The sequence below is a fragment of the Helicoverpa zea genome, chromosome 18 (genome assembly GCF_022581195.2).
Source record: "Helicoverpa zea isolate HzStark_Cry1AcR chromosome 18, ilHelZeax1.1, whole genome shotgun sequence".
Lineage (NCBI taxonomy): Eukaryota > Metazoa > Arthropoda > Insecta > Lepidoptera > Noctuidae > Helicoverpa > Helicoverpa zea.
Genome location: NC_061469.1, coordinates 6,144,770 through 6,170,736, shown reverse-complemented (window position 1 = coordinate 6,170,736; position 25,967 = coordinate 6,144,770). Strand labels below are relative to the sequence as shown.

At 41.6% G+C, this 25,967-nt stretch overlaps 3 protein-coding genes across 4 annotated transcripts; 2 read left to right on the top strand and 1 right to left on the bottom strand.

Moving 5' to 3' along the window:
* Window positions 1-1,058: 1,058 nt before the first annotated feature.
* Window positions 1,059-2,236, top strand: LOC124638917. Its single transcript, XM_047176071.1, has one exon. The coding sequence runs from the start codon at window positions 1,403-1,405 to the stop codon at window positions 2,228-2,230; it is 828 nt and encodes a 275-aa protein (XP_047032027.1). The 5' UTR covers window positions 1,059-1,402; the 3' UTR covers window positions 2,231-2,236.
* A 12,067-nt stretch (window positions 2,237-14,303) lies between these two features.
* On the top strand, window positions 14,304-23,882 carry LOC124638887 (2-hydroxyacyl-CoA lyase 1). Of its 2 annotated transcripts, XM_047176025.1 has the most exons (12): window positions 14,304-14,479; window positions 14,690-14,799; window positions 15,031-15,172; window positions 16,406-16,563; window positions 18,922-19,068; window positions 19,449-19,671; window positions 19,991-20,151; window positions 20,504-20,692; window positions 22,384-22,569; window positions 22,859-22,961; window positions 23,154-23,286; window positions 23,363-23,882. In XM_047176025.1, the coding sequence occupies exons 2-12, from the start codon at window positions 14,752-14,754 to the stop codon at window positions 23,580-23,582; spliced, it is 1,710 nt and encodes a 569-aa protein (XP_047031981.1). In that variant the 5' UTR covers window positions 14,304-14,479; window positions 14,690-14,751; the 3' UTR covers window positions 23,583-23,882. The 2 variants fall into 2 exon arrangements, with proteins under 2 accessions (XP_047031981.1, XP_047031980.1); XM_047176024.1 differs by lacking the exon at window positions 14,304-14,479 and having other exon boundaries at window positions 14,562-14,799.
* Window positions 23,777-25,234, bottom strand: LOC124638888 (DNA-binding protein RFXANK-like). Its single transcript, XM_047176026.1, has 5 exons — window positions 24,964-25,234; window positions 24,656-24,848; window positions 24,339-24,468; window positions 24,108-24,255; window positions 23,777-24,029 (listed from the first exon to the last, which is right to left on the bottom strand). The coding sequence occupies exons 1-5, from the start codon at window positions 25,193-25,195 to the stop codon at window positions 23,980-23,982; spliced, it is 753 nt and encodes a 250-aa protein (XP_047031982.1). The 5' UTR covers window positions 25,196-25,234; the 3' UTR covers window positions 23,777-23,979.
* Between the last annotated feature and the right edge of the window lie 733 nt (window positions 25,235-25,967).

Genomic DNA, 25,967 nt, shown 5'->3' with positions numbered 1-25,967 from the left:
ACTAATTATACTGGTCCGTGATTATATAGCAGGTAACACTTCTTGTAACATCGCCCAAAGACAGACTTGAAACACAGAAAGAAGACATTAAAGACATGAAGATATGAAAGACATGACAGACAGACAAAAATGGGTTACGGAAAATTCAAAACAAGTCGTTATGATAGGATTATACGTACCTAGAACTTACTAGGTAGTTAGGTACTTATATTTACTGCAGCAGCAAAAAAATGGATACCTACTTAGGTACTTTATCTTCTTAATTCTATAACAAAGAACTTGTTTACTTGTTATTGACCAAAGTACGCATCGTTAGTTTTCTATATTTGTTCAAAAAGTATAACAAATTGTAAGTAAATCAATTCAAACCCGTGACACTATGTTCTAGTAGGCCATGGCAAACAAGGTCACAGGCATGTTCCAGGCTGTGATCTTCAAAACAGAGAGAGAGACAATTTTTGACGTCAATAGGACTAGTGCCGGAGCTGATTCATCTCTAAACTCATGAGTATGCAACACCATGCAACTTAGGTACCTAATTTACATCCCAACGATACAAGGAGGTAAGTTTTATAGGTACTTAGGTACTAGCTGATAAATAATACCTATTCTAAATCATCAACATTAAAGGATATTTTTCGTGGTCGATTTTCTTAATAAATTTTCAAGAAGCACTATCTTATAGGAAAATTATCGTACCTACAGCAAAAAGAAAACCAGATAATTATTATGCTAAACTGTCTACTCTTTTATGTACCTAAGTACTTATATTTTATTAAATCTTTAGTTTTTGGAATAAATGTAAAGAAACCAACGAAATAAAAGCAATTATTGTTCATCTTTAGGAACTTTCAAGGGCACAAGTTTTTCCAAAATGATCTTCATCTCACTAAAAAGATTTTTTGGTTTTGTGCGCTTTCATTAGAGTTAATCAAAAATCATTCATTCCTCCCAGGATTTTGTGGAGTTTTCAAATCTTTGCTTAGATTTTCTATCCGACTATCAATGAGATCATTTTTGCTTTGATTCCTTGTAAAATAATCGTAGGGACTAACTAACGTCGTGTGAGGTACGCTTCGCTACACCACCCACAACATGGGATTGAAGACCGCTCGCGCCGAACGCGTTATATTTACGTTCGTGCTATCTCGCTCGCGCGCGCATCTGTCTCGTTTCTTTTAGGTACCCACAGAGTCTTATCAGAGCGTTCTTATTGGACAATCGCGCGACGCTCTCGCTTGAGCGTTAACACTACTTCGGCCCCTGTTATTTTAGACTTAAGCTCGTTCTGTATTTACAAAATATACGATATACTATACTCTTCTACTTTACACCATCATTGCTGTTTTATTTATCAACTTTACCTGCATTGCTGCTACATTTTGGTGACCCCGAGAGAAAAATGATGGAACACAAGCAAGAAGTTAGCGAGCCTACAGAACTCGCTGTCGTCTCCGTGCAGTCGCGTCTCCTTCCCTTCTGGCGTGAATATCCTCGCATGTGGTTCATTCAATTCGAAGCCGTCGTCGAGCCGCAGAAGACCAGTGACGAAAACAAATATCGTTACGTCCTGGGCCAACTACAACCGACCGACCTTCAACATGTCACAGACATCGTGATCAAGCCGCCAGAAACTAAGAAGTACGAGGCCATCAAACAACGCCTTCTCTCCGTGTACGAGCAGTCCGAGGTGAAAAACTTTAAGAACCTCATCAGCGGATTGGAACTTGGCAACCAAAAACCGTCTCAGTTGCTACGACGTATGCGCGAACTCGGCGGCAACATGATCACCGAAGATGGCATCAAGATTGAGTGGATGAACCACCTTCCGCCGCAAATGCGAGTTGTGCTGTCTGTGAACACAGATTCATCACTCGATATGCTCGCGGCAATGGCAGACAAGATGATGGAATATTCCGAGTCGGCAAATATCGCAGCTGTCTCTTCATCTCAACCAGATTCTGCGGCAGTAAACCAGAAAATCATGTCCGCGCAGATACAAGTTCTCTCAAAACAACTCGAGAATCTGACACTCGAGATCTCCGAACTTCGTAGCCGTGGAAGACCAAACCATCGCCGTTATCAGCGTTCCCGCTCAAGATCAAAGTCCACTGCAAGGCATCAACACGATCCCAATCGAGTATGTTACTACCACTACCGATTTGGAGATCAGGCAAGACGCTGCGTGTCACCGTGCGCTAGGCGAAATCAAAAGAAGTCGGAAAACTAGAAGAGGCACCGACCGTGGCGGACGTCGGTGTAACTACGACAAGTAACCGCCTATGTGTCTTCGATCGCAACACGAATCACCGTTTCCTCGTTGACACCGGTGCGGATATCTCCGTCCTAGCCGCCACCCCAATACATAAGAAGAAATGTTCGCCAACATCATACAAACTATACGCCGCGAACAGTTCACCAATCAATACCTACGGCGAGAAAGATCTACAAATCGACCTAGGCCTCAGAAGACGATTTCGCTGGTCATTTGTAGTCGCAGATGTCAAAACATCGATACTCGGAGCTGACTTCCTTCGCCACTTCAAACTCCTCGTCGACTTGCATCAAAAGAAGCTAATCGACAAGGTGACACAACTATCGATAAACGCCGTAGAAATCTCGTCGATGCAACAAGCCGTTTACGTACTTAGCAACAAGCAGACATATCAAGACATACTCAAGCAATATCCAGATCTACTGCGACCTATGTCCTTGAAAACGCCCGCTAAACACAACGTCGTGCATCACATCGAGACTACGGGACAACCTGTCTTCGCCCGTGCTCGCCCCCTGCCGCCCGACAAATACAAAGCGGCTAAGGACGAATTCGAACGCATGATGGAAATGGGCATATGTCAACCTTCCAAGAGCCCGTGGGCCAGCCCACTCCATGTGGTAAAGAAGAAAGATGGCAGTCTACGAGTGTGCGGCGACTACAGACGTCTAAATTCTTTTTTTTTTTTTTTTTTTGGTATGGCATCTCGCAGTTCAGCCTAGGAGGCCGTGTACTGCTTAACCGGACTTTTCCCTGTGGATGCCTAGATTTTAAGGCCTCCAGCCAGGGGCGTAAAACAACTTATAAACTAAGCGACTGCGCTAAGGGTACCCCCTGTGGGGTCGGACCTCGGCTTAGGGCGTCGCTGGGGAGGCAGCAAAGGGACAGGCTGGATCATATGATCATTATTATTAAATGGGGAATTTAAAGCTACTGGCTCAGCTCGCGGGCTGGCTCGATGAGCAAGGGTCGGGAGGACAGAGATCGGGACGTCGCGGCGGACCTCGGCGGCGAGGTTTGTACGAACGCGGTTTGTATTTGTGTAGGGTGCTAGTGAGTTTACTACTCTCTTGGAGGACAGTTATCTCATCGTCAGGTTCTAGAAGGGCATGCCTAGGGCGGCGAATCCTACTGATGCGGGAGGGAGTGTAATTACTGGCTGACACGATAAGTGAGTTATCGTGTTTCTCAGCGCGTTCGAAGTACCGTATGGCGGCACGCTTCATATACTGGCGGATGGTGGGGATTTTTAAGTCGAGATGAAGAATCTCATTTCGAACATAATAGGGAGCTCCTGTGATTTTCCGTAAAGCACGGTTTTGAAGGGCCTGCATTCTGTGAAGGCGGCGATGGCTTGCCTGTGCGAACACAGGGCAAGCATACGTCATGACGGGGCGTATGCACGATACGTAGAGGCGTAACTTGCATTTAAGAGATAATTTGCTCTTTGAATTGAGCAAGAAGTGCAATCTGCCGTACACAAAGGCTGCTCTAGAGCGCACCTTACGTATGTGCTCGGCGAATGAGAGGCGCTGGTCTAAGATTACACCTAGATATTTGGCATGCTCCTTCCAAGGAATCGGCCTACCAAACATGGTGACTGACGGGGGCGCGGGAGGGAGCCTACGGCGAGGGCTCGAAAAGAGTATGGCCTGGCTTTTGTCGGGGTGGAGTTCGATTCTCCATAGCCTAGTCCAGACACCTAGGGTGTTGCAATAGGCTTGGAGATGTCTCACTATGGCGGCTGGGCTGCGGCCTGAGCAGTAGATTGCCGTGTCGTCGGCGAATAGGGCTAATTGAACATGCTTGTTCTTAGGAATATCGCTAGTGTATAGCGTGAAGAGGATGGGGGAGAGTACCGAGCCTTGTGGGACGCCAGCTTTTATAGGGTGGGCCGAAGAAAGAGTGCCGTCAATGCGATAGCGAAAGGTGCGATTCGACAAAAAGTCTCGTAAGATGACGACGAGACGGTCTGGGACACCGAGTTGGTAAAGCTTGTAAATCAAGCCTTTGTGCCAGACTTTGTCGAATGCCTTTGCTATATCGAAGAGAATCGTACCGGTGAGTTGGCCACGTTGGAATCCGTGGCTCACACCTTCCACGATGCGGTGGACTTGTTGGACACAAGAGTGATGGGTTCGAAAACCAAACTGTTCTAATGGAATAAGACTCTTTGCTTCGACGTAATCTTTGAGACGCTTATAGATAAGTATCTCGTAGATCTTGCCGAACACATTGAGTAAACTGATAGGGCGATAGCTGGACGGGTCTGATTTTGGTTTACCGGGTTTGGGAATACCGATTACGGTTGCCTCTTTCCATGCCTGTGGGAACAGGTTATGGGTCATGGCGCAATTGAAGATCGCGGTCATGAGCATTACGAGGGAAGCGGGTAGGATTTTGAAAACTTTATTGGTTATTCTATCTGGGCCCGGAGCTTTACGGGGTTTGAGACGTTTGATGATCTCTGCCACTTCGTCTGGAGTGACGGGAGGCAAGGGATCGTCGGGGTCTTCTTGCGGTGGTAGGGAGGATCTGCGCTCGACCTCGGCTTCGACCTTTAGTAGGTGAGCCGGGTCGACCGGTTGGGTACTAGGCGAGCATTGAGCCTCGAGGCTGTCGGCCAGACATTCCGCTTTTTCATCGTCCTCGAAGGCGAGGGAATTGTCGGGGCGTTTGATCGGCGGGGTGGAAGCTACTTCATCGGATTTGAGTTTCCTTTGAAGCTGCCAGAAGGCTTGATGAGTCGGCTCGAGTTCGCTCAGCGTCTTGTCCCAGCGCGTTTGACGCATCTCAGCAAGGCGTTCCTTTACAGCACGCTGTAAGTTACGCATGTGAGACTTGTTAGCGTCGCAGGGAAAAGTACTGTAGGCACGGACAGCCGCGTTCTTCTCGGTCACCATAGCACGCACGTCATCCGGGAGCTTGAAGCGATGAAAGCTCGTCGCTTCAACTCTACGTGAACACTTGTCCACGGTGGATTGTACGTGCTCGGTGAACGAGCCGATCGCGCCCGTCATGTCAGCGACTGAGTTGATTTCATCGGGAATTGATTCTAACTGGGCGGAGGAGGATTTTAAGCTTTCGCTTAGCATTCTCCAGTCCGTGACAATCTGGGTGGGAGGAGGGCGATCCGGGTCGAGTGGGCCTGAGCGCGAGGCTAGTTCCACAAGAACCGGTCTGTGGTCGGAGGTGAGCTCGTGTAGTACCTCGATCGAATGTAAACGTAAGTTTACGTTCTTGAGGAGCGCAACATCGAGAACGTCGGGAAGGTGGTCGACTATATTAGGAAAGTGAGTGGGATGCATCGGAGCGATGACATCGAAGTTGAGGGATTCACACTGATTGAATAGCAACCTGCCTCTTGGAGAAGTAGTGTTGCTATTCCAGGCGGGATGTTTGGCGTTTAGATCGCCTGCTATTATTACAGAGTCGCTCAGGCCTAGTAAGGCTCTGAGATCGTTCGTGAAAAGGATCGGGTCGTAGGACTGAAAGGATGAGGACGTGGGAGGGCAGTAGGCCGATACGAGAGTGATCGACTGGTGCTGGGACATGGCTAGTCGACAGATTGAGGCTTCAATGCAGCTTAAGTCGGGGGGAGTGATCTCTACACAATGTAGCGATCTTTTATAATAGATAAGCGTGCCGCCTTTGTGGCGTGTGATCCTGTCATTTCTAATTAACTTATAGTTAGCTATATTAGGGCCGCGTACACGCGGCTTTAGGAAGGTCTCTTGTACGAGAAGAATGTCTATCTTATGGGATTGTAGGAAGGCGGAAATCTCGTCGCGTTGGCCGAGAATACCGTTGGCATTATAATAGCCAAGCCTAAGGGAATGGGGTTTAATTTTGGATGTATTATCCATTTCTATTTCCTAAAGTGAGGCAGGTTTTGAACTGCCTGGGCGACGTCTGAATACTCCTGCATAACGGAGTAGAGTTTGATAAGGTCGCCATTGCTGGCGACTATCTCCCTCGAAAGTTGTTGAGCTCTGTCGCTCGTGAATACACTGAACGTGCTCAGTATAACGTTCATAGAACTGAGCGCTGATACTGGGCTAGAAGAGGGCGCGATCGCTTGCGCTTGCGCGGGCTTGGCGGCTATAGGAGCCGCGGAGGGCGCGGAGGGCGCGGAGGGAAGGACGGGAGGGACGCGAGGTAAGCTCGCGGGCGCCGCGGTTTGATTATTCACCGGGGCGGGAGTTGGCTGGTGCTGAGTTGGCCTCGGGGTTGGAAAGGCTCTCTGATGGTTGAGAGGGTTCCATGGGGAGGGCCGTTGTGGGCTGAGACGCTCGGGAAGTTGAGCGGTAGGTAGCCTCGCTGATGGGCTTTCCCTTAGCTGGCGGGCGTTTGCACGCTTGGCCAGCTTGGGAGACGTTTTTGGGGCCTTTGGGCAGCCGCGGTAGTTGGCGGGATGACCTGAGGCGCCGCAGAGTACACAGCTCGGAGGCTCGGTGCACAGAGTGCGGTCCTTGGGTCGCGGGCAGTCGGAGGTGCCGTGTTGGCCTAGGCATTTCACGCACCTAGGCTGGGCGAAACAGTTGCGCTGTGAGTGACCCCACAGTTGGCAACGGTGGCATTGGGATACAATGCCAGATCTATTTGGCTTCTCGATTGAGATGCCGGTTAGATTACATACCGATTTGATGTTAAAAATCGGGTGGATTTTAGAAGGACACGGCTCGCATACTACGAGCACCATGTCGAAGGCGTGGCCGCTGCGGGCGCGGTGCATCCTATGGACTTGCGTCGCAGGGATGTTTTGTGACTTAAGGTCACTTAAAATGTCATCCGAAGGGATTTCCTTCGGAATACGGGTAATGACGACCCGGAGAGGTTTTTCCTCGGGGAGGGAGTATGTGTGGAACGAAATGTTCCTCGCTCTTAGCGCTTTAGTTATCTCCCTATAGTCGTCTGACGTAGGGAGGACGATTTTTATACCGTTGCCGGTATTGGAGGCCGATCTGTAGTTGATCTTACGATCAACACACAGCTTGGACACTTCGGTCCATTTTGCCTTGTCCTGTAAGTATACAGGCGGCGGAGGTTTGTTTTTTGGTGCGCTTTTGGGCTTAGCGGCACCTTGGGAGGAAGCGACCTGCGAGGTCGAGGGTGACGGGGCGGGGGATGCTGTAGACACAGCGGGCGGGCTAGGGAGAGGAGATGCGACAAGGGCGATGGTCTTGCGCGCCTTGTCGTTGTTTTTGTTCTTTTTCCTCTTACCTCCCTGAACGACGGTGAAGTCGTCGTCGGAGGAAGAGGAGTCAGAGGGCTCGGAGGGTTGAGCATCCTCTGGGACGGGTGAGGCAGAGCGGGAGGACGAGGTGTCCATGCATTCGGCGTCGACGTTTGACGCAGGTGCACTCGCCTGAGTTATTTCCATTGTCTGTGAGACAATGGGATTAGGAACAATGGTCGAGTGCAGCTGGGCATCGACCATTGTATTGGGGATTACCGTTTCCGCTAATGCGGTGGTTTTCCCCGAAGAGACGATTATAGGCTCAACAATGGGGCGCGACACAGCTGCGCCGGCCTCCTTTGTTGAGCCGTTATCGGTGATAATACAATAGCGCGCTAGGCGCGGGTCCTTGATATCAAGGTTGTTGATCATGTCGCCATATTTGGCGACAATGTCTTGGTCCTTGAGGAGGACCTCGAAGAAGAATTTATAGACTTCGGTAGTCATTTTCCCGTGAGGGAAGAGGGCTACCGAGCTAAAAGAGATGGGGGCCTAATTATAAAAACCTAAGACCTATTTCCTATCTCCCCGGGTGGATGGGCCCGGGGATGTGTAACCCTCCCTGCCGGGTATAGGCAGGGAGGTGAGTACCTATTGGTGAGCCCTAAGCTTGTAAACCGTTCGCCAGTCTTATTGTGCGAACGGGCCCTAGCCAGTCTAGTGCGAAGGGTATAGAGATACCCAACCGACACCAGGTGTGTAGCTGTGAAAGCAAACCAGATGCAAGGCACGACTAGGAGATCCCCCAAGGCCGAAATCCGAGCTCCCGTCCAATTGACTGCCTTGCCCTGAAGGGGTTCGGCGGGTGTGATTGGGTCAACACCCTCTCGGCTTCGTTGGCACCGTATGGTTTCAACCGAGAACCACGAAACTGTGGCTTTTACCCAGAAGGGGTCAACTGAATTTACTTGACACAAACGTTTTAGAAACAGGATAATCGTCCGCCGCTTTGAAAAAAGCAGCTTTAGATTGATATATTTGTAGTCGGCAGAGCGACTACGGTGAGCGTTACGTCGGGCGTAACAAAGACAAAAGTCGTAAACGGGCGAGCGCAGAGCGACACGTCCGTACACGACGAGAGTCAGAAGTGGAAACGTCTAAATTCAGTCACGCTACCAGATAAATACCCGATTCCGCGCATACAAGACTTCACCTATCAACTACACAATAAGAAGATCTTTTCAAAACTCGACATGAAAATGGCCTACTACAAAATACCAATAAACAAAGAAGACGCTCAGAAAACGGCAATCATCACACCCTTCGGGTTGTTTGAATTCACCTGCATGCCGTTTGGCCTACGTAACGCTAGTCAAACTTTCCAACGATTCATGCACGAGGTTCTGCGCGGCATCGAGGGATGTTTTTCATACATCGACGATATCTTGTTGTACTCAGATAACGAACAAGAACACAAGGAATTACTGCATCGAGTTCTTGACCGCTTGAACAAATACGGCGTATCACTCAACGTAAACAAATGTGAATTTGCACAGGCGAAAATCAATTTTCTCGGCTATGAAGTAACAGCGGACGGCATAAAACCAACCGAAGAACGGATAAAAGTCATATCCAGTTATCCTCAACCGAAAACTATCATCGAGCTTCGTCGTTTCCTGGGCATGCTGAACTTCTACAGAGATTGTTTACCAAATCAAGCCGACATGCAAAGTGAACTCAACAAATATCTGCACAATGGGAAAAAGAATGACAAAACGCCTATCACGTGGACGCCGGCCGCCGAACAAGCATTTCAAAAATGCCGCCAAAGCATACTGGAATGTGCAACACTATCGCACCCTATCGCCGGCACCCCACTTTGCATCATGACGGACGCTTCTGACCACGGCATTGGAGCGGTGCTACAACAACGTGACAACGCAGCCTGGAAACCGCTAGCATTCTTTTCCAAAACATTGAGTGCTACGCAATCACGATACAGCACGTATGATCGCGAACTACTAGCGATCTACGCGGCTGTGAAACATTTTCGAAGACTCATCGAAGGCTGTGACGTCACCGTCTACACTGATCACAAACCGCTGTCCTATGCGCTCTCAAGGCCGCAAAGTAGCAGCGACACTCAGCGACGTGAGCGACAACTCCACTTTATCAGTCAATTCGTCAAGAACATCGTGTACGTAAAGGGAGAAGAAAACTCAGTCGCTGACGCCTTATCTCGTATTGACGAAATACAATGCCCGTCAAACATCGACTACGACAAGTTATCACGTGATCAAGATCAAGACGATGAGCTGAAACAATTGAAGCTGCAGCCGAATTTAAAATTCATCTCAGTTACTTTGCCTGGCACGCAACGACCAATCACGTGCGAGATGTCAACGTCCACGCTTCGCCCATACTTACCACCGGCACATCGTTTTGCTGCATTCAAAGCGCAACATGATCTCTGCCACTCTGGTATCAAGGCGACTAGGAAGCAAGTGACATCGAAGTTCTTCTGGTCATCCATGAACAAAGACGTAACAACGTGGACAAGAAACTGCGTCGGCTGTCAGCGAGCAAAAGTACATCGTCACGTCGTCACGCCGCTAGGAAGTTTCCCGCCATCTCAACGCTTCGAACACATACATATCGATATAGTCGGCCCACTTCGACTATCTTACGATTATCGATATTGTGTTACGATCATGGACAGATTTACAAAGTGGCCAGAAGCTGTACCAGTGCGCGAAATAACAGCTGAGATCGTCGCAAAAGCGCTGTATGAAAACTGGATTGCGAGATTCGGCTGCCCACTACGTATATCAACCGATCAAGGCAGGCAGTTTGAATCGTCGTTGTTCAGCGCGCTAATGAAGAAACTCGGCATTACACGCATACGTACAACTGCATACCATCCGCAGTCAAACGGTCAAATAGAGCGCTGGCATCGTACGCTAAAAGCTGCGTTAATGGCTAGAGGCGCAACTACCAACTGGAGTGACGAACTTCCCACCGTACTACTTGGCCTCCGAACAGCGCTGCGTGAAGACAACAACCTAAGTCCCGCGCTAATGACCTACGGTTCTACGCTACGTGTGCCATCGGATTTCTTCGCGCCGACTACTACAATTAACATGTCGGACGAAGATTACGTACGCTGCCTCACACAAACGATGACGTCACTCTCACCTTCGTGCACTACCGCGAGAACATCAGCCAGTCCCTTCAAACATAAGGACCTCGGTACGTGCACACACGTCTTTGTGAGGAACGATACCGTTCGAGCGCCGCTGACACCACCCTACGATGGACCGTATCCTGTGCTACAGAGACACGAAAAATTCTTCAAGATACAGCTACCGAATCGAGAGACAGTTGTATCGCTGGATAGACTGAAACCGGCATACATCTGCAACGAAAATGATTCGCCAAACACTACGTGTCCTACGAGTACACCGAGCATCGTGGATCCTGTACCTTCACAGCAACCCTACGTCACCAGGACCGGCAGAGTATGCAAGCCAAACGTACGCTTCGCTAAGGGGGGGGTACTGTGAGGTACGCTTCGCTACACCACCCACAACATGGGATTGAAGACCGCTCGCGCCGAACGCGTTATATTTACGTTCGTGCTATCTCGCTCGCGCGCGCATCTGTCTCGTTTCTTTTAGGTACTCACAGAGTCTTATCAGAGCGTTCTTATTGGACAATCGCGCGACGCTCTCGCTTGAGCGTTAACACTACTTCGGCCCCTGTTATTTTAGACTTAAGCTCGTTCTGTATTTACAAAATATACGATATACTATACTCTTCTACTTTACACCATCATTGCTGTTTTATTTATCAACTTTACCTGCATTGCTGCTACAGTCGTATTATGTCTATTAAATGCGCATAAAAGTCGAAAAATAGTGAGATGAAGAAATAGTTATTTGTTATACAAGAGTGCAAAGTTGCTTTTTAACCGCGGGCTCAATTTTGATGACTAAAATTGAAACACGAGCGTAGCGAGTGTTTCAATAATTAGAATCCTGAGCGATAGCGAGGGAATCAAAAGAGCACAAGGTGAAAAATCTTTGCACTCGAGTGCAACACGTAACTTTTCATCCCACCTCATCGAGGAAATTACTAAATGCAAAAAAACAAAATGGCGCGCACATATGAGTATCAAATTAAAAAGAAGTGCCTATTAAAGTTCATTTATTTGAAAACTCAGTTTAAAAATGAAACGAGGTTAAAAATCTATGTAAAAACAGTAATAAAAATTACTTAATTAATTGAATAATTATAGTAAGCAGTATTTTATTTGTTTAATATGTATTTGTTTGAAAAGTCTTATCAAGATTGTCACAAATGGAGTAGGTATTGCACGCGATGTTCTAAATTCAAATCACTTTGCCGCTCTAGAGGATAAAAACGGCTTTTGCGCTCAGATATCAAAGGGTAAAACTACTCTTTCCGAGATGGTGGGATGAAAAAACAATTTTCCATATAAAGAAGAGCAAAACTGGTCAGTATGTCGTCTTAGGAAACTCAGCAATTTTTTTTCACTTTGGTTTCTTTACATTACAGTTATTTCAAAAAAATCTGTCAGGCAGATCTAAATACCAAACATCTGAGCATAGAGTTTGCCGGTTTTCTTTTTGCTGTACAAAAATTCTCCTCGGAGAACTTGAAGATCACTTAAGAAAATGTTTTATGTTTATATATATATCATGAAAAGCTTTTTCTTTTATCGCGCTTATATAGGTATTTAACTATTTATATTATTTAATCCCGACATTTCAGATCCTTTAAAGCATATATGGTCAGACAAGGTTACAAGTTTTATTTCAAGGTTAGACCTTTCGCGTAAGTGTCAGAAATCAACAGTGTTTTCCAACTTTCCCAATCGCATTATCGTAGAGTGGAAAACTATATTATTTGCTCTTACTTATTAAACAGCGCCCGCGTCAGAAAATTGAACTAAAAAGCAAATGACAATCTTAATGATAAGAGCTCCCTAGACGATCAATTAAATTCAGTAAAACAAATTGTTAATCAATAAAACAAACTGACCGTGTAAGGTTATCTAATATCGAAGATGCAATGCGTAATGATATTTAGCGACAACAACAATTGCACAACATTAATATTACACAATGGTATTGTAGGCCTTATTATTGTTCTGTCTGAGGATCCATTACAATTATTGTTGCCATCTTCATAAAATATAAATTTTATGGTAGTTCAAAACATGTAATAAATTGTCTCCGAAATTGCCTGTGTTCGCTAACATATTATTATTTGTTTGTGAACAGTTTTGTATCCTAAATAGTATCTTATCTACATAAGATTATAGTTTAGTTTGTTTTTTACCCAGAGTAACTATAACTGTTTCTTTCTAACACAACTTTTGTGGTTCTGAAATAAGATTGAGTAAGGGCGCGAAACATTAGACACCTAATTTGGTAGAAAATCGTTCAACACTCTGTACACACTCAGCTACCGGCTGTCATCACTGTCAGCAAAGACACATAGATATAATATTACTAAACAAGATTGCGCACGCTCAAAATATATATTTACGAAAATGAACTCTATTCTAACGCAATAAGGTACTAAATTGGTTGCATAATACACAGAGGCAAATCCGAGCCGAGAGGGATAGTTCGAACGGAGGCTATTTGTCTCTTTCTAACACCTTGCCAGCATAAAAAAATGTTGTGATCAAAAGTTTTGTCTTCCCAAAAACAATTGAATCACTTATATTTTTATCTTATTTTAACAATTGTAAGTCAACAAATTAATAACAATCGCATTAATTTATTCGTATTTATTATTAAAACATAAACAACATAAATTTTTATTTTGCTTTTTTTTATTTTATAGCGGTAACCCTGAACATTCTTGGCGCGTAATCAGCATTTAAAATTTTGTTTATTTTTTTTTTGTATTAAATCAATTTAAACTATTAAAATGGTGAAAAAGTGTTGCGTTTCTACTTGCAAAAGTGAATCCTATGGTGGTTGCAATATATCGTTCCACAGGTTAGCTAATAATAACATTTTCGTAAACCAAACAACTAGGGTGCCCATGAATTCTTGTAACGAGTCAAAATATGGGTGATGGATTTTAAAACTGTTGTACTATTGTTATAGCTTCCCAAAAAATGAAGAAAGGCGACATAAATGGCTCAGCAGTCTATATATGAAGTAGAAATACAAAAAAAACAGTCTTCACTTCGAATCTTCCTGCTTTTATACTGCTAATTTCCGCTAATTATTAAAAGCCTTTATTAGTATCTTAAGGTCACAAACTGCGTAAGTTAAAACTTCAATACTAATCTGTGTTTAATAATCTTAGCAAATTCGGATTTGTCTCACATAGCTTAATCTCATAGTCACCCTATTAGAAAGGGACAGACAGCCTCCGTACTAACTGTTTCACTCGGCTCGTTTTTTGGGTTTATATGCGCAGTCCTGTTTAATAATATTATGTCTATGGCAAAGACATGGCAAAGACCATCACATCAAAGACTACAATACATCATTGACAATACATGGACGTAGTTATGCAGAAACGTTTCAACCCACAAGTCACCCGAAATCGAGTTATTGTGATTGAACAGCCTAAAATTTAGCATATGGTTATCTAAACTCAATATAATTCAACAATAAAACCTCTAGTACCTTTACTTGTTAGAATAAAAAAGAATACAACTGAAACGCGTAAATGCTTATATCTCAAATTCAAGTTTAATTTGAGATACAAGCATTTACGCTACAGTGGGTTGGAACGTTTCTGCATAACTATACGTCCCATTGACATATAACTATAATAGACTGTCAGTTTGACTTTGACGAGCTCCGCGCGCAAAATCGCAACGATTCAAAGTCCAAAGTCTTATTTGTTTCTGTTTATCATATCTTAATTTTAGGTCAAACTACAATGTGTTCAGATATCTGATTATTTTAGTGCGCTGCCGACAAGTAATCTTTTAGAGTTGTAAATTTAGTGATGAGTTTTCTTATTGGGTGGTAAGTTAAGTCTAGATATATTTATTGATAAACTGCAAGTTATTTTTATTCAATTTGGATTGTGTTTTTGTTAAACTATGTACTGAGATAAGTTTTGCACTCAACTCTTCAAGTATCTGTCGAGTATTTTGACTCTGGTTTCTGATCGAAACTCAGAAGGCTGCTTGTTGTTAAGATAATAATTAATTTAATTGTATAAAATGTTATTAGGTAGAGTTAGCCAGCTGCTAATAAGACGTTCCATTCATATATCGCCGAAATTAACTCAAGCAATGGGTGTCGACGGGAATACCATTTTAGCTGAGAGTTTGAAGAAGCAGGTTTGTTATTGTTTTAAAGTTTGAAATCTGAACCTGTTTAAAATCAATTAGTCATTTTATAAAATAAATTAAACATGTCAATATTTTTATTACATACAATACATAGTAATTCTTCCCTCTAACTAACTGATAACTGACAAAACCAAGTGAATATGTTAATTCCATAAAAGGCAATGACCTGTTTTGATCATGTTAATGACGTTTATGTAACTAAAGTATTTTTTTTTCTAGGGTGTCGAGTATGTGTTCGGCATTGTGGGTATCCCTGTGATTGAGACTGCTCTGGCCTTCCAAATGGCTGGCCTGAAGTATGTAGGCATGCGCAATGAACAAGCTGCTTGCTATGCCGCTCAAGCTGTTGGCTACCTTACAGGTAAATATACCATCTGTATATCTGCAAACAAAGAAGCCTTTGATTCAATAGTAATTTTTATCCATACAAGTATTGTCTAATTTTTTCTGAGACCCTTCAAAGGATTAACTGAAATAAAAACTATTAATTTGATAACTTCTCTATACTGTATAAGTTTAGGGTATCCTAAAAACTTCCCTGTCTCATGTGTCATACGTGAGACACACAGTTTTTTTTTACTATTGTGTCTGCTTTGTTGTATAAACTAGTTGAATCTTTTCACGGAACAAAATGCATTTCGAATTTAGCATACAAGTATCTCAAGAGACAGAAATAAATTATTTCTTTTGATAACACAATCTGACTCTTGTTACTATATACTTGTTATTTTGTTGTACATTTAGCCACATTTTGAAGAGGTATTTTTAACAACTTTGTTTTTTTCTGATCGAGAAGCATTTAAGTCATGTTGACTAAACTGGACTGACAGGTTAAAGTACAACATGAGGTACTTAAAATCTATATATAATGCTACAACTTCTAGACTTGTGAACTTTGTACCACCAACTGATTTGCAAAAAAGTAAAGGTCATAAAGTCATAAGTAACTAACTAACACTATCAACCAGACTATGCTATGATTATAAGATTTGACTTGTTCAAAGTCAACATTTCAAATTACTGATTTTCATTCAATTATTTCATGACTGTAATACTTTCTGCTTAATTATAAAACGTATTCATGTATTTTAAATGCTAAAACGTGTGTAGGTAATCTTAATCTGGAAATAATAGGATAATCACATTTTTACTGATATGAGGTAACAACTGAGCATGCTTTACTTGATAACTGAGATAAATGAATGTGCGATTGCTAACAAATTTTGGAATGTAATCAAGTATAAAATCTGTTATTCCAGCCTACCAGGGAGGCCCCCTTCAGCCTTACTATAGACCATCCTGACCATCATCATCTGCCTTACCTTTTCCCATCTAACTAGATGCAAATGAGTGTTTTGCATGGACCAACTTCCTTTCTGACCTCCTCAACCCAGTTACCCAGACAACTTGTCTTGTCCCATCGGGCTATGACAGTGAAGGAATAGTGAGCGCACTTGTGCACTATAATATGTCCTGTGCAGCTGGCTGATCTCCTTACATGAGACCAGCTGCCGTGGCCGAAATCGGCCTTATTACCCAGGCAACTGGAGCAAATTTATAGATATCTGAACAAATTTATTATTTCCAATTACAGGTAAGCCTGGAGTATGCCTTGCTGTATCAGGCCCTGGTCTGCTGCACTGCATTGGAGGCATGGCCAATGCTCAAGTGAACTGCTGGCCCCTTATAGTGATCGCTGGCTCTTGCCCACAAGACCATGAAGGTATCGGAGGCTTCCAGGAATGGCCTCAGGTATAATATCTTAATTAACTGTTGTCATAATCGTTACATAGAAAATAATGAGCAAAACAGTGTCTTATACACATGTACTCGTACATATTAAAGTACAGCCAAACATTGTAACCAAGCAAACTAAAAGATTAGATTAGATAGACCACGTATTTATTGATCAGAAGAATTATTATGCCTAGAAAAATATAGCTAGATGAGAGATGTAATGAGTTTTGATAGAAGATACACTTTAAAATAGATATAAGCTCTGAATAAGAAATAAGTACTCCTTATGTAGACAGTCGTAAGTATTTAAATTACGCTATTCAATAAAGGAATACTTACACATATTCATTAATCATTATTATTGATAATTGAATTCTTACAGAATATTAATTTAACCTTTATTACAAAAGCAGGTTACAGGTCCGTCAATACACACTTACCTAAGTATTATTAATTACCAACGTAGGTATAATTATCTAGACACACGGCAGTGTGTCCGCCAAGTTCGAGCAAAAAAAGCGACACACCGGCCGTGGGTTATATTACACGAACCATTTCGGGCCAAATTCGACCCCCCTATAACTCAAAATCTATTTTATTTCATTTCAAATTTCTAGTATCTGTTGAGACCCCCTCACTTATCTAAAATACAAAATTTCATTAATATACCTATTGTAGGTCTTGAGATATTGACGTCAGAAAATCGCTATTTTTACTATACACTCACTGACTGACTCACTGATTCACTGACTCACTCATCAAAAACCTAGACCACTTCCAATGGTCGTATTGACTTGAAATTTGGCATGGAGGTAGGTCTTTATGTCAAGGTAAAGGGAAAAATCTGAAAATGGCCAAGTGTGAGTCGGTTTCAAAATAATGAAGGTGTAAAATACCCAGTGTAAATTTATACCCCTAAGGAACTAAAACGAACTAAATTTATCTATATTTATATAATATATCTTCGAATGGTCGTACCGATCTGAAATTCGTTACAAAGGTTTGTATTTAGTCAAAGTAAAAATCTGAAAACGGCCAAGTGTGAGTCACTTTCGAAAATAACGAATGTGTAAGTTTGATCCACGAACATAATATATGATAACATGTCATGTCAGTCAGTTGGTAAATCTAGTCCATTTAGTTAATCTAGTTCATTTCTTTGTAAGAAGCATAGTGCATATTAAAAAATCTGAAAGATAGTATAAATGAGACATTTCCTTAACTAACTTAATCATAAGAAAAAAATAAAATAAACAACCTTACAAAAATAAATGAAATCTCACCCAAAACAAAAATGTGAAAGGCTGCCAAGTTCGATAATATGGAAATCCTTCGCCTATAAAAGAAGTGAGATCTGAATAAGTACCAAGTTCCATACACATACCTCAGTTAAAAATAGTTACTTTTTAATAATGTTACTTGGCAAGTTTTAATAGAAAATTAAATACTTGATTCATTGCGTTTAGTAGGTTTATAAGGTGTGTGAAAACTTGCCAAGTAACATCATTAAAAAGTAACTATTTTTAACTGAGGTATGTGTATGGAACTTGGTACTTATTCAGATCTCACTTCTTTTATAGGCGAAGGATTTCCATATTATCGAACTTGGCAGCCTTTCACATTTTTGTTTTGGGTGGGATTTGCATTAACGCTCGTTTGTTTTCGAGTTTTCACAAAAAACTCTAGAACTTCTAGTTGCGACCTTGAATAAAGATTATTGTATGTAAATGTAATATCACGTAAATATAAGATAAGCTCAAATATAAGATCTGTATCTTATTTATAAAAACGTGATTATTGCGACTAGCTTTAGATACATGTACCTACCTGCTAACTAAAAGTTTCCTAGGATTCTAGGATAATGTTTGTTGAATATAGGTATGTAGCTACATATTCGGCAGTCTAGGATTTTTACCAAATCATGAATGTACCAAAATGGATTGTAGCTTTTTCCAGCGATTCACCAACATCTTGAGAGAACTAAGTATCGACTTTATACAGCTGGATAAAATAGCTCATTTAAGCATCTTTAAGGAATTCCATCTCAAATCGGTTTTCTTTTACTAGAACCGAACAAAATCACATTTGGAGCATAATATAACCCAGGGGAATATTTTTTTTGTTTATTTGTAAAAAGTTCCAAAACTACCGAACCGTTTAAACAAATCTTTCTCTCTTGAGAAGCTTCACTATCTTCAGGCAACAAACTTAAACAGGATGTAGGTTTTATCCGGACACGGGAAGAAGTTTCCACGGCACATGAGTGAAACGCCAAGTATACAGCTGCTGCTGGCAGCAAAAATTCTCTAACACTTACACATTTACCGATCTTTACTTACACTACTTACATAAACAAATATTGTTTGTCTCCAGGTGGAATCCAGTCGCCTGTACTGTAAATACGCCGCGCGGCCGCCGTCCCCGCGCCTCATTCCGCTGCACGTGGAGAAGGCGGTGCGACTCGCCGCGGCGGGACGACCTGGAGTCTCCTATCTCGATATGCCGGGAACACTTCTTATGGTATGTAGTCTTATGAGTTATAAAACGGGGGATATAGGGAGGGGAACTTGAAAATCTCTTAGATACTCTTGATCAGATGTATTTACAGGTTGTCAGTCGTAACAGGTACCTGTTCGGAAGGGAGTCTTAAACCTTGTGCAATTTCCTTTTAAGATGTCACCTTAGTGGAGTTGGGGGTATTCGAGTGTGTATTCATTTGGGGGTCTTATTATTTCCTCACTGCTAGATAAACTCAAAACTAGAGCCAATTTTTTAATACTCTTATGCAATATAATAAACCTTAGTTTACCGGTAAGATCCTTGCCGGTAAGAACCTCCAACCAACCTCCTCCTTATTATGAGTTCGATTAAAAACTTTCCTATTTTAATTTCTTCCCCAGGCCGAGGCTGACGAAGATAAAGTACCAATGGACTTCTACAACGCAGAGCCCGTATCGCTAGCTCATCCGAACCCAGCTTTAGTGGCTCAAGCTGCGGAACTATTGTCGAAGGCCGAGCGACCCCTCGTTATAGTGGGCAAAGGCGCCGCCCACGCGAGGGCTGAGGAAGCTATTACTAAACTCGTAGAAAACACTAAACTGCCCTTTCTGCCGACGCCTATGGGTATGTGTGGAGATTTTTTTTTAAATATTATAAGAGATTCCGACGAATTGAGAACCTTCTCCTTTTTTGAAGTTGATTAATAATGCCTACAACCCAAATTTTCTTGTGACACATTCTCTCTTTGTACCTACTCATAAAGTCCGTTATGTAGGTACACACCTTATGAACTGCCTTATGTACTGCATCACAAAGGTACTTGAATCGGTGTTTTCAACTACATATATCGAAATCCGTAGCAAAACTCCCGCTCTCAAAATGTACCTCCAGAAAATGAAAATTTTCAGCCTACATATTTTATCAATTTTTATTTTTCACATAGGCAAAGGCGTGGTACCCGATGAGTCGGAATACTGCGTGTCGACAGCGCGAACACAAGCGTTACTCAAGGCCGATGTCATCCTACTATTAGGCGCTAGGCTCAACTGGATGCTGCACTTCGGACAACAGCCCCGGTTCGCACCTGATGTTAAAGTTATACAGGTAAGGAATGCTATGTGGATACAAGTATGATCTGAAAATAATCATGCTTGAAAATAGTTGCCCACTCTGAGGTATTTTAGAGATCGGTACAAAAGTAAAGCGCAATTGAAATGAAAATGTGGATAATAAGAGTCTGATAGTTAGATAATCCCAGGGGGTCAATTGATTATGTCCTGCTTTTTTTAAATGGGTCATAGTAAATGATTTTCAAAAAAAATATCACCAATTCATGACTCCATTATAGAAAAAGAAATCTTAGCTGCCCTTAACTCGTGGATACAGATACATATCTTTGCAAAGCTCTGTATAAGTTCTGCAGAAATGGCATCTAAATTATTGTTTTTACTTCCAGGTGGACATTACTCCCGAGGAGTTCCACAACAGCATCAAGTCTGAAGTGGCCGTCCACTCGGACATCAAGCCGTTCACCGAGGCACTCGTTCAGAAGCTCGGAGAGAAGAAATTCAACCTGCAACCCAGCAGCAACAGCTGGTGGCAAGCGTTGAAGCAAAAACAGAAGACTAATACTGAATTTGTAAAGGTATCTAAATTAAACATTTTATTGATATGGCCTATAACCATCAACTGTTGTACAAAAATCAACCTACAAAGAACACATTCAAGCTATACAGCCAGACCTATCTCAATATTTGCAGCCAAACTTCTCAAATCAACGGGGAAACGACTTAAAAAAAAAACTCAACCCACTACCTTTAGAAAGTTCAAAAAACAATCTAGCAAGTCCTGTATACGAGAGATTCAAATGAGCAAAAACATCTGTTAAATAAAGAAGATGGATCAAAATTGCCCCACGTCCTATAACAATGTGACGTATCTCAAAAAAAAGATAAAAATGTTTTAAAAAATATGGCATACTCTCTAATTCATTTTTTTTACACCTTCACACGAAAAAAATGCTTTAAAAATTGTTCAGGCGCTGTTATGAAAACGTCGTTCATAGAACTATTAATGGACTATTTTATTAAATTGTTTTTTTGTTTGATAGAGTATACCTCACAGGTGGTCCCATAATCATCAGGTCAGGATCTGATGATGGAAACCCTGAGAAATTCAGGGCAACTTTTGAAAGTTGTAGGCATGCGCAGGATAAAAACTTGACTATAAGATGTATGTCTCATAACACTATGCAACAGTGAAGATTCGGAGCTAACCTGATGATGGAGACGAAAGAAGGTCGAGGGAACTCGACAACTGAATATGTAAACTACCTCGTATTTGGGCTTGTATTATTTGTATTGAATAGACCTTTGCAACAGTGAAGGTTTGGAGCTGATCTGATGATGGAGACCAGAGAAGGGCGAGGGAACTCGACAACTGAATATGTGAACTACCTCGTGTTTGGGCTTAAATTATTCGTATTGATGAGAACTTTCCACTTATGCGGATAGTGACAACTGTGCTTGTCACTGAAAAGCCAAAAATAAAAAAAAAAACTTTTTACAATAAAATAAAACAGACTCCCAAAAAAAACTATTCTTAGGAGCATCGGCCTAGAAGTCGGTGGGGATATAAACTTAGGCACGTCCATTAGACACCGACTTCTGAGGTAGTTTACATATTTTGTTGTCGAGTCCCCCCGACCTTCTCTGGTCTTCATCATCGGATCAGCTCCAAACCTTCACTGTTGCAAAGGTCTATTCAATACAAATAATACAAGCCCAAACACGAGGTAGTTTACATATTCAGTTGTCGAGTTCCCTCGACCTTCTTTCGTCTCCATCATCAGGTTAGCTCCGAATCTTCACTGTTGCATAGTGTTATGAGACATACATCTTATAGTCAAGTTTTTATCCTGCGCATGCCTACAACTTTCAAAAGTTGCCCTGAATTTCTCAGGGTTTCCATCATCAGATCCTGACCTGATGACTATGGGACCACCTGTGAGGTATACCCTATCAAACAAAAAAATAATTTAATAAAATAGTCCATTAATAGTTCTATGAACGATGTTTTCATAACAGCGCCTGAACAATTTTTAAAGCATTTTTTTCGTATGAAGGTGTAAAAAAAATGAATTAGAGAGTATGCCATATTTTTTTAAACATTTTTATCTTTTTTTTGAGATACGTCACATTGTTATAGGACGTGGGGCAATTTTGTATGGATTGTGATCCGTCTTCTTTCTGTAGTAATGCCAAGTAGGCCCATAAACCAGTCATAATTTACCAATTACAATTGTTATTTCCTAAAACTATTATTTCCATAATCCAGGCTCAAGCCAGCAACACAACACAGCCACTAAACTACTTCGCAGTCTTCAAGACGGTTCAAGACAACATTCCCAAGGACTCAATCATAGTGAGCGAAGGCGCCAACACTATGGACATCGGCCGCGGTCTCCTACTCAACAATAAGCCACGACACAGGCTCGATGCTGGCACTTTCGGCACTATGGGTGTAAGTTTTTACTTTATTCTTTATTTAAATCTTCAAAAAGGTTAAAATTGCCAATAAAAATGTTTGTTACTCCATGAGTATACTAGCCCATTATAGTGATTTACATTTTGAGTAGTACACATATGCAGTTAATCAGAAAATAATTTATGAATTTGATCCTTTAGTTTATGAATCAATAACAGTCATACAAAATATCTTTCTTCTCTTCTGGATATGAGTGTAGATAAAAACTGGTATGTCAATATTATTTTACAAGATCTATGCTCATATTAGAACATTTAATTCAAAGGTGGGTCCCGGCTTCGCGATCGCAGCCGCAATGTGGTGCCGCGACTACGCACCCGGCAAGCGAGTAATTTGCGTCGAAGGAGACTCAGCCTTCGGTTTCTCCGGTATGTTATCATTACAAGCCGCACATACAATACAATGATTAAAAACTTGTTCCATATCTTAACACTAACAATTGTCCAAGAATGTCAATAATTACACATTACAATATAAATTATTATGATTCCCCGAGTAGTTATTGAATCATCCAACACAAATATGCTTGTATGTTGTATTCATATTCTTATACATTGTAGGTATGGAGATTGAGACGATGTTCCGTTACAAACTGCCGGTGATTATCGTCATCGTAAACAACAACGGTATCTACAGTGGCTTCCCTAAGGATGTTATGGCAGATATTCAGTCTGGTGGCGATATCACTCAGTGGTAAGTTTCATACAACACCTTACTATCAGATTCCCCCAAATAAGGTCGCAATTACATGAAGTATTCATATTTTCAGCACTCCACCCACTGCTCTCAGCTGCGAAGTAAGATACGAGAAGATGATGGAAATCTTTGGCGAGACTGGACACCTCTGCCGCACTGTTGAAGAGATTGAGGCTGCCATCAAGAAAGCAGTTGCGGTCACAGACAAACCCAGTATCATCAATATTCTTATTGACCCACAATCCAACAGGAAGCCACAGACATTCAACTGGCTAACTGAATCTAAACTGTGATATGGTTGTTTTATATTTTTATAACTTTTGTACTGAAAGTAACAGGGTGGTGGGGCCAAAGAACTTAAACTGGTTTTGAAGAAGCACATTCTTATTGCATTTCTTGTCACATTAATTTAAGCCTAAAAGGCATATAAATGTTATGTAAGATTATTTTTTCTGTATGCATAGGTATTTGAAATAATACAAACATGGACTTTGATATTGTCTGTAATTGAGTCATACTTATTTATGGTCACATTGTTGTAATTTGTATATAATGAACTTAAAAATATATATAAATTTACATTATAAACTAAATCCCTGTATTTTCATTTAACTCCTGGAGGCAAATGAATCTGCTGTCTTGGTTGTCCAGAGCAACATAAGATGAGCAGTAGTTGTATAAGTAAATACTTCACATTTTGCTGAGGCAACCAATCAAAAAGTTCTCTATCACAGTTTGTGCTGAAACAAACAAACATTATTAGAATAAAACATTTTATGAATAAGTTATTGGGAAAACTCATCAACAAAAATAATTACCCAGTTTGCAATTATTGGTAGTGGTCAGAGTGTAAGCATCTTGGTCATAATCATTGGTTAGAGTGAGATCAGCTCCTCGAACGAGAAGCTCATTACAAGTGTACGGGAAGTCTGCTGCTGCTGCATACATCAACGCTGTGCTACCAGACTGCAACATATCAGGAAAAAAAGGAAATCAGTATCTTTTATTACAAAGTTGATTAAAATAGAAGCTGGAATATTAACACTCACATCATCTTGTATGTCAGCATCAGCTCCTTCATTGAGAAGAAACTTCACAACCTCATGGTGTCCACCCGCAGCTGCCAAGTGTAGTGCCGTCTCACCTTCCGGACCCCGCATGTTAACATTGGCACCACACCTACAATAACAAAGGATATGAATCAAATTACTGTTTTAATACATCTAAATCCTTTTGGGTGGTTTCACAGTGTATTAGAAGTAGTTAGAACCATACATCTTATATCATAATCTTTAACTTTATAGTTTGAAACTAAAAATCAATCTAGCTACAGACAAAGAACAAAGGATCCCTGCCCAGTACTCACCATACTAAGTCTTGGCAGCTGTTTAACTGCCCGTAGCTGGCTGCCCAGTGCAGGGCAGTAAGTCCGTGCTCATCCGCGATGTCAACATACTGCTCCAGTTTCACGTCGTCACGGGTTATTTCGCCGCGGCCAGCCTTAGCGTGTAAGCTACAATCTGGCTGGGGTAACTCCGGGACTCGCGCCTGCGTATTGCCTGCAAAAGCGACCTTGAACGTCTTACTTACCTACTTCAAACCACAAAGAAATTCCTAGAAATCGATAGATCTAGTACATGTGCCCCAAATATAGAACATATTCGAAGGACTTACCTCTTTGTAAATTAGTTAGCGCAGTGCACTGGACAGATTTGTACGGCGTAAATGCACTTTTCCTTACACCGTTTAAATTGGGCGCCCATCGTTGATATCCTCCGCTGCCACTTTTACTACTGTCTTGACTTCCTGAATCATATTCCAGCTTATAGCTCTCTAAATTATCTTGTTTTTCTTGCTTAATATCAATATTCTTGCCTTCGTGCTTGACAGACACAGCCTCTTCCATTTTTCAGATTGTTGTTTTGTTGAAATTTGTTGATTTCCTTTCTTTCAATCAAAAACACAAAGACAGATAAAATAATTGACAAGGAAAATGAACGGCTCTAGAATTGAATGATTGACTGAACTGAACAAGAAAAATATACCATAGATTTATAGACTTTTATCGTAGACCTCGGAATATCTTTTTAAAGTTGGTGTTATTATGTTGCCATCCTGCCATCACTGATATTCTAGCCGCCTAAACGGACATGATAATTTGCTATTTTCTGGAAATCATTAATTATTATGAAAATGTAACTTTAGAATAATTGCACAATAATTTGTTATAATAATGACTAGTCCACAAATCAGTTATCCATCATCATCAATAAAGCGATAATGATGGCCCTTGATATATTTAATTTAAAATTATAGTTGGTGTTTCCTGCTGTCATTCATTATTGACATGACAATTGACAAAGTTTGAAAGAAAACAATTTGCAACGACTTTTTCGGTTGTAATATTTTTCTAAATAAAAATAATAAATAAATGTTCTTCTGAGTGAGATTCGAAGTTGTAAATCAAAAATGTCAGCATTAGGAAATATGGTTCCGTCAACCCAACAGTTGCAACAAGATTTACAAAATGAATTAACCACTTCTAATGAGCTCCTGAGACTAATGTGAGTAAAGTTTTTATCTATTTGTATTTAACAGATATAAAGCCGACATTTGCCATATCTAACATAACTTAATATACTTGCAGTGAAGTTATCATGACGAAATGCCCAATAAGC